General features: G+C 66.5%; 2 protein-coding genes across 2 annotated transcripts; both read left to right on the top strand.

Annotated features, from left to right (window-relative positions):
* Positions 1–1,530: 1,530 nt before the first annotated feature.
* On the top strand, positions 1,531–4,852 carry EMIHUDRAFT_446728 (hypothetical protein). The gene is made up of 4 exons (XM_005793442.1): positions 1,531–3,321; positions 3,452–3,784; positions 3,857–4,273; positions 4,350–4,852. The coding sequence occupies exons 1-4, from the start codon at positions 1,591–1,593 to the stop codon at positions 4,506–4,508; spliced, it is 2,640 nt and encodes an 879-aa protein (XP_005793499.1). The 5' UTR covers positions 1,531–1,590; the 3' UTR covers positions 4,509–4,852.
* Positions 4,853–6,504: 1,652 nt separating this feature from the next.
* EMIHUDRAFT_250938 (hypothetical protein) lies at positions 6,505–6,837 on the top strand (the record flags this gene model as incomplete). The annotated part of the gene is made up of 1 exon (XM_005793441.1): positions 6,505–6,837. One exon carries the CDS (start codon positions 6,505–6,507, stop codon positions 6,835–6,837), a length of 333 nt encoding a protein of 110 aa, XP_005793498.1.
* Between the last annotated feature and the right edge of the window lie 5,777 nt (positions 6,838–12,614).

The following is a 12,614-nucleotide window of genomic DNA, read 5'->3' as shown; positions in this document are numbered from 1 at the left end:
ATTAGTGATAGGCTAGCAGAGGGTTCGGGTCCCCTGGGGGTAGGGGAGGGTGGGTTCGCAAGAAGTCGTGGGGGTGCAGGCACTCCCCCGTACACGCACTCTCCCACCGGGGCACTCGCAGCGAGCCGTGAGACGCTCACTGCTGAACTGGCAGAGAGGAGTGGAGTGGTGGAGCTGTGAGACGCTCACTGCCGAACTGGCAGAGAGGAGTGGAGTGGTAGCCGCCGACTGCTACGAGCGGGCGGAGAAAGGCTGGCCGAGCTTGGCCGAGGTGGACGCACCCCTTGAGCTCGGCATCGAGGGCGGCGGCGAGGCGGCGCAGCGCCTCCTCCTCCAGCGCTAGCCTGGCAGACAGCCCCGGCCGCCGCCCGGCACGGCTAGATGCCCCAACGCTGCTCGAAGCCCCGGCGGCGGCGGCTCGGAAAGCGTCGAGCGCGGCCGCCAGCGGCGGATAGCTGTAGCGCTTCGGCCCAATCCGGAGCAGCGCGTTGGCAGGGGGCTGGTAGATGAGGGAGTCGCCTCGTGGTGCAGGGAGCGGCAGCGGCCGCACGTCGTTGCTGCTGCGGTCCGGCTCGAAGTTGGCGACGAGGGCGAAGCCGTACGAGTTTAGCAGCTGCGCGTTGCCCTTGGCGCCATACGTCTCGTGCACCGCCGAACGCGCCCGCAGAGGCAGCCGCGAGCGCATCTCGAACGTGCCGCAGATAGGGGGAGATCTGGGGAGATCTGGGGAGATCACTACTAGGTCACGCATGGCATCAGAAGTTTATCTCTGGGCCCCGAAAGGCATCTCTAGCAGCGTCGTTACGCATGCGCCCTCCCTATCCTGGGCGCATGCGCCTCACGTCTCGCCAGAGCATAAGCCCTTGGTGTGCGACGAGACGAGTTTTTCGCCATCGCAGCGAGCAGCAAGCCGCCCGCCGCAACAGCCGGAGGCATCGCCGCGGCACCGGCTGCGCCGCGGTCCCGCACCCGTCGACGCAGCTCCCCCCGCGGAGACCGCGCGTAGCGACGCCTTGTCGATCGAGATGAGCGCGCTTGAAGCTCGCCCACCTACTGCCCCTGAGAGTTGGTTACTGAGTGGGATCAGCTCCCCCCCCTTGGGTTCACTGCCGCCACGACCTCACACCCAACATCACAGGCGGGATCAGAGAGAGACTCCGCACCGGACACCGCCCGGGCACAGACCCCCTACCCGTCGGATCACACAGGGCCCCTCGGAGCGACCCACACACACGATCACGCATCGGCAGATTGAGCGCCTGAGTCAGGCAGACAGCACAGGCAAGGAGAGGAGGAGAGGAGGAGAGGAGGAGAGGAGAGAGAGAGGAGAGAGAGAGAGAGAGGAGAGAGAGAGAGAGAGGAGAGAGGATAGAGGGTGAGGGTGTGTGCACACGTGTGGAGCAGGGAGGGTGTCTGTCTTGTCTTGCAAGTGCAGATCAGATCCGTTAGCGGGAGACAATACCACTTTTGTTGATCTGAGAGAGAGAGAGAGAGAGAGAGAGAGAGAAATCAGTGAGTTTAAAGGCACGCCGCAAAAATGCGAGCTGACGAGTCCTCGACAGCGTGTCTTCGACAGGTCCAGTGCCGCTAATGAGGTATCTGCTTCTGTTGACGCTCGCCGCAGCCTCGCCCTCGCCTCCGCCGCCGTCGACATCGCCCTCCCCTCCGCCGCCGGCGGCCTCGCCCTCGGAGCCGCCACCGTCTGCCTCGCCATCACCTCCGCTGGGAGGGGGAGCGTGCAACGCTACCGCGCAGTGCGGTTCCTCCCATTACTGCAGTTTCCTGCAGAGCATGTCATGCGACGACCTCGTAGCCCAGACTCTGCTACTATCATGTCCGCAGTGCGACGGATGCTGCGTGGAGGCACCGCCTTCCCCGCCGCTGACGCCACCGCCGCCGTCGGCCTCGCCCTCGTCTCCGCCTCCATCCCCGCCTTCTGCGCCTCCCCTCTCCGAGCAGCTCGGCTGCACCTTTGACTTGGACAAATGCTTCTGGACCGACACCGCGCCGGCCGGGTACCGTTGGACCCGCACGAGCGGCGGCACGCCATCGTCATACACAGGCCCGAGCGGCGACCACACCACCGGCTCGGGCTCCTACCTCTACACCGAGGCCTCTAGCCACTACAACAAGCTGCACCGGCTCGAGAGCCCGCTCTTCTCGCTCCAGCAGGACGCCACCCTCTCCTTCTTCTACCACATGCACGGCTCGGACATGGGCACCCTCTCCGTCGAGGCGCACGTGGATGGCAGCGGATGGTCGACGCTCTGGAGCAGGAGCGGCAACAAGGGCTTTGCCTGGCTCGACGCGTCGGTCGTCCTGCCCGCCTCCACGACACAGGTGCGTTTCAACGGCAGGACCGGATGGGACTACGCGTCGGACATGGCGCTGGATGACGTCTCCTTCTCGCAGTTTGCGCCGCCGTCGTCGCCACCTACCGCGCCCCCTCCGCCCCCTCCGCTGCCGTTGCCGCCCTCTCCCGCATCTCCGCCCCAGCTTCCTCCGTCTCCGCCCGCCCCGCCGCCCCTCTACAACATCGTTGATTCAGGCCTCTGCCCGCACGCCATCTCCTCCGAGCAAGACTGCGAGCAGGCGGCGGTGGAGCTCGGGCTGCAGCACCGCCGGGGAGAGAGGCTGTCGTCGCACCCTGGGGGCTGCCTCAAACATTCATACAACAGCTTTTACTACGGCTACTACTATGACTACGTCTTCTACAATGAGGAAGGCTACCACAGTCCGTCCGCTCCGCCTCCGCAGTGCAGCTCCACATACAGCTGCGTCTGCGGCCCCGCCTCGCCGAGAGCGCCGCCGCCGAGCCCGCCGCTGCCTCCGCCGTCGAGCCCGCCGCTGCCTCCGTACGGGCCGGCGACTCGGCACGTCATCACCGTGAGCGCCGGAGAGTTCGGAACCGAGCATAGCTGGAATCTTCTCTGCCGCGAGCAGCAGGTGCTGGAGATGGCGCGGGGCGGCTCGAGTGGGGAGCGCACCTTCTTCGTGGACGTGTCTCCAGGCGTGCCCTGTGTGCTCCAGATGTACGACGACGGCTGCGACGGCTGGGACGGCATGACGTGGAGCGGGCTCGGGCAGGAGGGCCTCACCTTGCATCAGGAAGAGTGCGAAATCCAGTGTTACCTGCAGATGAAGCCGGAGCCGGTCTGCTCCAAGAGCGTCCCCTTTCTCGCGGCCCCCTCCCCCCCGTCCCTGCCATCGACTCCGCCGCATGCGCCTCCGCCGCCGCCGGCCATCCCACCGTCGCCCCCCGATCTGCGTTTGCAGCCAAGCTGCGTCCCGGCCGGCTCGCCCAGCGCCGTCGTTGTCGAGGTTGCTGCTCCCCCGTTCCTTGCACTCCCGGGTAGCAGAGACGGAGAGATGGGGAGTGTACATCCGTGCCCCAGTGCCCCTCCTGCCGCACATCACTGGGTGCTAACGCCTCGCTCACCTCTCCGTGCAGGGCACTTTCGTCGGCGTGAACGAGTGGCTCGTACTGATGCCCGCGGGGAGCAAGGACTGCGACGGCGCGACGCAGGCGCGCAGCACGCAGGGCGGCCAGATGAGCGCGAACGGTTCGGTGCCTGTCTGGCTGCCAGCGGCGGGGACATACAAGGTGTGCCACTCCTCACAGCAGAGTCCGGACGACGACGGCGACTTTGTGGTCGTGTCCCATGTCTTGCAGAAGGCCTGCCTACCTCCCAACGCCCCACCGGCCCCGCCGACGTCGGACGAGCCCATTCCCGTGGAGCCGCGGTCGACGACTGCCACCGTTGCCTACACCGTTGCCGCCACCGTGCGTCGCCCGTACACTGTTGAAAGCCTCGCACAGGCTCGCGCTCGTCCGCAACCCCAGCCCCATGTACAGGTGGGCGTCTGCGCGGCGGCCGTCTTTGTCGCCCTCGCCGCGCGCCACGTTTGCCGGAAGACCCAGTCCGCCAATAGCCCGCCAGAGCTGAGCGACGCCGGGGCGTTGGCGCGAGAAATCTCCGAGGCACTCCAGCCGGGCAACCAGCAGCCCCGGGGGCGGATCCGCGTGGAGATCTCGCCGATGGTGCGAGCCGGCGGCGGCGTCGAGTTTGCGGCGACGGCTCCCGTGAAGCCCGGCATCACGCAAGACTCGGCCTCAGCGGCATCGCTGTCGGGCAGCCGCGTCGCGCGCGCCCCGCTGCTTGCGTGCTCCACCAGCGCCCCGCCCCAGCCGCCGCCTCCGCGCGCGAGCGGGCCGAAGCCGACCACGGCGAGGGTGAAGCCGACGCGCTCGTCTTCGGACCTCGGAGCCGAGGTGCGCGTGCGCACGCTAGGATCGTCATCGTCCCTCCGGTCTCTCCGAACACTTGCGTATTCGCCCTCGCCCCCAGGCGTGCGGCGTCAAGAACGACCACGTCGTCGTGAAGGAGGAGGCCACCACCAAGGAGGCCGCCGCCAAGTCCGCCGCCGCCCCCGAGGTGTCCGCCGCCGTGGAGGCAGTCGCCGAGGAGGCGCCCGTCGCGGATGGTTGGTTGGAGACGGAGGTGTAGAAGTGGTGTGCCACTGTCGCCGAGGAGGCTGCCAAGGAGGTCGAGAAGCCGGCCAAGACCGTTTCCAACACGCCCGACCCAGCGGTGGGGGTGGGGAGGTGCCCCTAGCGGCTTGACGGAGCGGCGCGTGGGGGGGGCTGCCGGAGGGTGAGTGGGGGTGGGTGGGGGTGGGGTGGGCCGGGGGTCTGAGCAGCACTGGGTACACGCTTTCGCCACTGGTGCGCGTGATGCGGGCGGTCGGAGGAGAGAGGGCGCCTGCCGTCCTGATAGTAAACGACATGGCCTTACCTACTCTTGTGCGGGTTAGCTGTTATGGGGAATTTGTTTACACCAACCCGCAACTCCCCAGCCCACTCCACCACGCACCAGTGACCAGACCACCCGCCCCATCGTCCCTCGTCCGCGACAATTACTTACGAACCGTGCCTCAGACCGCGCCCCCCGCGCCCCCCACGTCTCGACCTTCTTGGGCAGCAGCTGGTTCGATAGGCCTGCGTGGCTGCTTTGGCGGCTACACTCGCTTCAGCGTCGAGCTCGCGGCCGCGGCGTCAAGCATGGCCTTCCAGACGGCAGTCCTGGACCCGGCGCCGAACGGCCGCTGCGCAAGACGCCTCGACCGCTGTGTGGATCGCTGCCTCAAATCGATCGCCGTGCAGGTCGATGCGGACATCGCGCCGCGCGACGCCCCCGCCGGGGAGCAGGAGCTGCGGACGCTCGAGCTGGGCGACGGAGGCACCAACGACGCCTACGCGATCCTGCCGCTCGTCCAGCAGCAGGTGGAGAACATCATCGCCGTCGTCAGCCCGGACCCGGCCAACAGCTTTGTGCCCAAGAGTCAAAAGGAGATGGTCGTGCCGAAGTTTCGGAGCGGCAGGAACTGCGGCAAGACCAGCGGCATCACCCGCTACGCCGACATCTACAACTACGCCAAACACGGGACAGAGCCGCCCGGGCCGGAGCACGAGCTCGATCGCTGGATTCTCGCCTTTGGCCCGCCGTTCGCGAGCTTGTTCGGCTGGATGAGCATCGATCCGTCCTCGTCGGTCAAGGCCGCGTCGCTCCCGCTGAACACCGTCTTCGGGGTGCGCGAACGCCCCCCGCAGCCCTGTGCCCCGCTCTAGCACAGTTGGCCCGGACCTGACCTTTGCTTGACCTGGCCTCTTTACGCAGGACGGCCGCTGCCGGCGCGCGAGCTCAAGCACCACTGACGCCCTGTTTCGCGAGGGGAAGCCCCTCATCTACACACACTCAAACACCTCGAGGTGGCGCGATAGACCGCCACTATCCCTGCTGCGGCGCCCTCCCAGGCCCCAGCCTCCGGCCGACCCGAGCCCCGCGAATCCCCCCCTAACCTCCCCTCAGGTGCTCGCCAACCCGTTTTGGGGCACCAAGGCCTACCCGAAGACTCACTGCTGCAACCTCACGGTCATCTGCTACTACCTGCCCGCGCCGTTCGCCGACCTCGTCTCCAACTCGGACAACGCCGTGAAGCTCGACCCGAGGCTTTGGCAAGGAGGTTCGCAGCACCCTGAGGGAGGCGGCGAACCAGCTGAGCAATAAACTTTCGCACGCTCAGCACCTGGACGAGGTCACATGGACCACCAAGAACTGGCACGGGCTGCAGATGCAGCGCTTGTCTGTCGTCCTCCACACCGCCGTGGCGTGGCAGACGGTGAACGAGCTAGCGTGCGGGGAGAGCGGCATTGTGCATGGTGCGGAGTGCATTGCCGTTCTTAACGGAGTCGCTTAGGCGGCTCCGGTGGTGAGCCTGTGTGTGTGCCAGTCCGCGCCAGTCTGCGCCCTTGTCGTGCCAGTGTGCTGTGAGAGAGGCTTGTTCTTAAGAATTCTTTCTCTGTCGACTATAATGCGACTAACGCCCTCGGGACAGCCTCTCCTCACCAGTGCCGGCGGCGCGCCGGCCGCGGGATCAGCGAGCCCGTCGTCCTCCTGTGCCGACAGCTCGGCGCTGCTCTCGCTGCTCCCGCTGCGCGGCGGCATGTCCGTCGCCGAGGGGTGGGGCGTCCTGTTTGCGGCGACTCTGTTCGAGCTGGTGAGCACCTACTTCATGCACGCTGCCCAGGGCTTTAGCCGCCCCCTCCAGGCGGCGCTCGCGTGCGTCTTTTACGCCGCCTCCTTCCTTGGCTTCAACTTCTCTCTGCGAGCGCTCGAGATCTCGATCGCGTATGCGGTCTGGTCGGCGGCCGTGATGGCCGTCCTCTCCTTTGTCGGCATGGCGTTCCTCGGCGAGTCCGTCTCCTCCCTCAAGGTGACTGGCATCGCGCTCATCGTTGTCGGCACAACCTTCCTCAACCTCGCCACGACGGGATGACCGCCCATTGCTGCGGGCTGCGCGCGTGCCGGCGTGCACAAGAGCGTGGCCAGGGCGCGGGAAACCCGATTAAACGCGTCACGCGCGGAGCATGTGCATGCAAACACAGTGTTAGGGACGGGGGGAAGAGTGATCTTCTCGCATGCCCGATTCGTCGAGGCGCAGACTTGCCGACGAGCGGCGAGCGCGCGGCGGGCCCCCGCCGGCGCGCCGCGTTCGTTTACTTCATACTTGTTTACCCCTTGCCCCTTGATCTTTGAGAGTCGGCCTTGCGAATCTTTTTAACCGACCACACGCATCTCTGGTCTCGTTGGGCTGTTTGGGGTCTGATACTGTAGAAATAGCTGTGGACTCTCAGTCAGCTGTAGGTCCCCCACTGCTCTCTCCGAGGCTCCACGCTGAAGGGCTCGATCGAGCCGTGCCGGCCGTCGGCGGTGTGCCAGCGGTTGTCGCGGTCGTTGACGTGCACGCCGCGCTCGCCCAAGTGGGCGCGGATCGAGTCGCCCTCCTCGAACCGGCGCGCCTGGGGCCGTGTCTCGGACATGTCATGGACGTGTCCCGGACGCGCGGTGCGCGCTCCACGAACCGGCGCGCCTCGCGCAGCTCCCGCCGCCGATCGAGCAGCTGGCGGAGGAGGGAGAGGTCGATTGAGCTCGACGTGCCCGCGGCCAGCGCCCAGCCGGGCGGGCTCCGCTGCCGGATCGCCGCCCGCCCCTCGCCCACCCTCGCGTCCGCAGCGCGCCACGCAGCCTTGTCGTGCGCCTCTGCCTCGCGCAGCGTCTCAAACATCTCGGCCACCTGGTCGCCGTGGCCGAGCGGGCAGCCGGACGTGTAGGAGCACGGCCACGTCGGCGCCGCCTGCTCGCTCCGGAAGCGGCGCGGCCGCTGACTCGACGGCAGAGGGAAGCCGAGCAGCGTCGCGCCCAGCTTGCGGTACGCGGCCGCCCGCGTCGACAGCTTGTGCTTCTGCGCGAGCGTGCACGCGAGCGAGTCGCGGAGCAGGTACCGGACGAGCTTGGATCCGCCAAACTCCTCGAGCATGCGCGAGTAGTACCCGACCACGTCGGCCGGCTCCAGGTTCATCAGCCGCGAGACGGCGCGACCGTAGCCGATCGGGCCTTCCGCGCCGGGCGGCCGGTAGGCGGTGAAGCCGCCGCAGCGCAGGCAGCAGAGCGCCTTGTGGACGAGCGGGCCGACCCGGTGGAGCGGAGGCTCGCCGGCCATGGAGAATTCTTAAGATACAAGCCTCTCTCACAGCACACTGGCACGACAAGGGCGCAGACTGGCGCGGACTGGCACACACACAGGCTCACCACCGGAGCCGCCTAAGCGACTCCGTTAAGAACGGCAATGCACTCCGCACCATGCACAATGCCGCTCTCCCCGCACGCTAGCTCGTTCACCGTCTGCCACGCCACGGCGGTGTGGAGGACGACAGACAAGCGCTGCATCTGCAGCCCGTGCCCGTTCTTGGTGGTCCATGTGACCTCGTCCAGGTGCTGAGCGTGCGAAAGTTTGTTGCTCAGCTGGTTCGCCGCCTCCCTCAGGGTGCTGCGAACCTCCTTTCCAAAGCCTCCGAAAGCCTCAAAATCAAACAAACGTAGATCGCAATCCTGCTGCCGCGCAAAGGGGTAATCGCCAGGCTGCTCCTTGCGCTTTCCCTTGGGGGCATCCTCCTCCTCCCCCTCCTCCCCCTCCTCCTCGGCCTCCTCCTCCTCCCCCGCCACCGCCGCTGCCGTCGCTTCCGACGGAGACCACTTGCCGCGCCCTTTGACCAACTTGAGCAGCCCGGTCTCCGTGTTGCCAAAGCGCACATAGGCCCCCTTCCAGCCGAGCCGAATTTCACCCTCTCCATCCTTGCCCTTGCTGTTGCTCGCGAGCGAACTCGTAAGCTTCAGATCGGCAACAAGGCGCCTGTGCCCCCTGCCGATGTTTGCCGCCGCCACGTCAAAATGGTGGCCGCCTGGATCGTATAGCTCTCCACCAAGTGCCTGACGTCCGGGTACAGCTTCTCCACGCGCTTGCCGAACCCTTTGTGCACGCCGCCATTTTTGAAGTCGCACGCAAGGTTGGACGGAAGCTTCGAGGTGGTGCTGCCGTAGTCGCACAGGTCTGGCGCGTCGAAGTTGAGGCGTATGATATCGGGCGTGATGTATGCATCCGGCTCCCACCAGTAGAAGAGCAGGGATTGCGACTTGTTGTACGTCTTGAGCACCTGTTCGAGCGACCAGCCGATGTAGACGATTCCGAGCGGCAGCGACGAGCAGCGGATCATCTTCTCGACGAGCGTCTTGTCGTACACGTCGTTGACTTTGAGGACGGCGCGGCACTCCTGATCGTGGCATATCCGGTTGGGCATCTCCTGGCACGGATCGTGCTCCAGCGTGGGATCGCACAGCGACTGCGCCTCTGCCATCGTCGGCAGCTTCGGCACGAGCGTGGTGTTGGCGTACGAGTACATTCGGCCGTCCGTGAGGAGCTCGTGCTCGTGGCCAGTGCCGGGGCGCATGAAGAGACCGGAGCGCCCGTGATCGAATGTATTGCCCGCATGCACGATGTACTTCGCGTTCGCCCCCCTTCGGTTCGCGCTCGTGTGGAACCGGTCGTACTCTTCGGCCGAAGACGTCGCCCACAGCTCCATGTCCAGGTCGGCTTGGCCGTTGGCGATGAGCTCGTACGAGCCGAACGTGGCCGGCCACTGCTTGACGACGACATCGTGGCCGAGCACCTCCCTGATCAGGGTGCGCGTGATCGCCGTGCTCAGCTGGTGCGTGGGCCACTGCTTTTCCAGGATCACGAGCGACTGTCCGCCGACGTCGGCGGCTGCAGAGAGCCGAATGGATCTCATGAGCCTCTGCAGGAGCGACTGCTGAAACGGCGCGTCCAGGCAATTCTTGTGCCTGCGCCCCGCGCCGTGGCAGACCGCCGCCGCCAGGAGGGCGGCCACGATGACCGGCGGCACCCGCGGACGCATCGAAGACCGCGGAGACTACGACGAAAATTCGGCGCGTAGCGACGGCGGCTGCACAAAAACACAAAAATGAATGCAGCTGAACGGGAAGAGAGAGCGAGAGGAGAGCCGAGCCTACGGGCAGTACGTCGGCGGCGTGAGCGTCGAGACGAGGCCGCCGGCGCGCTCTCTCGCGTCCTCGGCGCTCGGACTGGAGCCGGGCGGCGATTGGCGAGCAAGCGAGAGCGGGTCGCTCTCTTGCCAGAAGAGAGGGAGGGCGGTCGCGCGCGGGACAAGGGTGGGGAATGGGCAGCAGCGGACGCGTCTCGCGGCTTCCTCGATGGCAGCGGCTGTACCTGCGAGCGGGAGTAGGCAGGCGGTGCGAGGCTGAGGGGGGTACAGAGCTGCTCGCGCGGCGAGAGAGGGCGCATCGCGTGGTGGGGGTGGTGAGGTGAGGCGGCGGGTTCCGTGAGCAATAGGCGTCGCGGGGGTCTGGCGTGCAGCTCGCGGCGGCATAGTCGGGCGCAATGCGGCGCGGCAAGCGCGAGCGGACGAGGAAAGTGCATGGTATGCCTCGTGTGGATGTCAGGCAAAGGCCGTCGGGGGAACGTGGGGTGCTATTTTCAATCAAAAATTTTCAAAAAGAGCGCCTTCAGCGCTACTCTATCGAGGTCTCGCGGAGGGGCAATTTTTCGTTTTTCACCGACGTGGTTCCATCAATCATGCCTGGTTTAGCCCAGGCTTGATGTCTGTTCTGCATAGCGAGCGGACGAGCTTAGTGGAGGGCTTCCTTGGGATAGAGGCCGTCAGCGGAATGTGGGGTACATTGGGGGACATGGGGTACAGTTTTCCAAAAAAAAAAGAACGAGCGAGACTTAGCCGAGAACGAGCGAGATCTAGCCGAGCTCGACAAGCACCTGGCGGTGGTGCTTCGAGCGTGGTCCGTTCCTAGACCCTTCCATCCTGGACCGTTCCTGGAGCCCTCCTGGTCCGTTCCTAGACCCTTCCTGCACCGTTCCTGGAGCCGTCCCGGTCCGTTTCTTAGACGTGTCCTGGACGATCCCTCCCCTGCAGGCGCCTCGCCGCCACCTTCAGTGTGTCGCCTCCGACCTGCTGCTGCTGCTGCGGCAGCACCGGAGGGAGGCGAGGCTGGCGCTGCCGCTCCTCCGCACGGCGCCAGCGGCCCGGTCGAAGGGGGCGAGGGCGGTGTGTGGACGGCGTCTCTTCACGCGCCGGCTCGCTGTGAACAGACGGAGCACCTGCTCGAGGCGCGCGTCTTCGAGGCGCTCCTCGGCGAGCCCCTCCCGACCGATGGCGAGGGCGAGGGCGAGGGCGAGGGCGGGCGGCGGGGGCGGGGGCGGGGCGCTTTTGCAGAGCCGCGCAGTGAGCGACCCCCCCAGGGCGTGTGTGCACGCGAGATGGGGGCGCTGCGCGCTTTGCGCTCGGCATTCAGGGTGCCCCCCCCCCCCCCCCACCCCACCCCACCCTGCGCACCTCCTCTCCCCCGCCTGCGCGCCTCCGCCACCACCCCCTCCCTCGGCCTCGCTTCCGACCCCAGGGCCTTAAAGCCGTAGGCGGCCCGCCCCATGAAATCTAGCCGTGTGTGCTGGCGTCCAGGTCCCAGCGGGTTTTCACGTAACAAGTACACACGCCTTCTCCCTATTATTAAAAATCGGACTCTCAACGCAAAAACTCTCTCACACACACACCTCATCCACCGATTGAACCCCCCTCCCGCACTCTTACCTCAAGGGTGAGAAGGCACACGCCCCGGCCACCCACGCCGCGGCCCTCCCGCGCTGAATAAATAATGTGGACGGAGGCGCTCCGCAAACACAAGGCCTGCAGCGCCGCCGCTTCCCCGGCGGCAAGCCGGGTCAGGAGGGGGCCGGGCCCACTGCTGTACTCGCCAGCCGGCTCCTCGACGGCGTAGACCATCGTCTGGGAGCGGGCGGCGGCGCCGCCGCCGCAGCCGGCCTGGCTGCCGCCGCGGCCCGCAGCTGCTGCGGCATATCTCGCGGTTGGAGCTCCTGCGGCGCGTTGCGCGCCTGCGACGCGCTCGCGCTTCCCAGCCTGCGTGGTGGACACGCCGACATGAGGGCGGGAGGGCGGTCTTGTGCGTGCGTACTTTTAGCTGACTGGGAGGGAGTCTTGTGCAGTGTGTTCAGAGCACCGCGTGAGTACGAGGGGGGCGGATACAATGAATGCCGCGAGATACGGCCGAAGGCAGCGGAGTCCGTGTCCTCCCGAGCGCTGGTTGGGATACAACGCGTCTTCCGCGCCCCTGCCCGCCACAGGAGCGGTAGAGGCGCGCCGAGAGACGGGGAGAGACGGGGAGAGACGGGGAGATACGGGGAGATATTCCGCGTCTAGGCTTCGCTAACCCGCCCGAGGAGCGGTAGAGGCGGAGCCGGCGCGGCGGTGACGGCGTGCCCCTGAGGAGCAGAAAGTCCGGTCCCCACATCTCCCCACGTCTCCCCGCATCTCCCCACATCTCCCCATATCTCCCCGCATCTCCCCACGTCTCCCCGCATCTCCCCGCATCTCTCCCCACATCTCCCCGCATCTCGCCACATCTCGCCACATCTCCCCACATCTCCCCACATCTCCCCACATCTCCCCACATCTCCCCACATCTCCCCACATCTCCCCGCATCTCTCCCGCATCTCCCCGCATCTCTCCCCACATCTCCCCGCATCTCCTCACATCTCCCACAGATCTCCCCACAGATCTCCCCACATCTCCCCACATCTGCCCACATCTCCTCACATCTCCTTGCATCTCCTCCGCATCTCCCCGCATCTCCCCGCATCTCTCCCCACATCT

Source organism: Emiliania huxleyi (assembly GCF_000372725.1).
Source record: "Emiliania huxleyi CCMP1516 unplaced genomic scaffold EMIHUscaffold_1009, whole genome shotgun sequence".
NCBI lineage: Eukaryota > Haptophyta > Isochrysidales > Noelaerhabdaceae > Emiliania > Emiliania huxleyi.
This window is presented reverse-complemented; position numbering and strand designations above follow the sequence as displayed.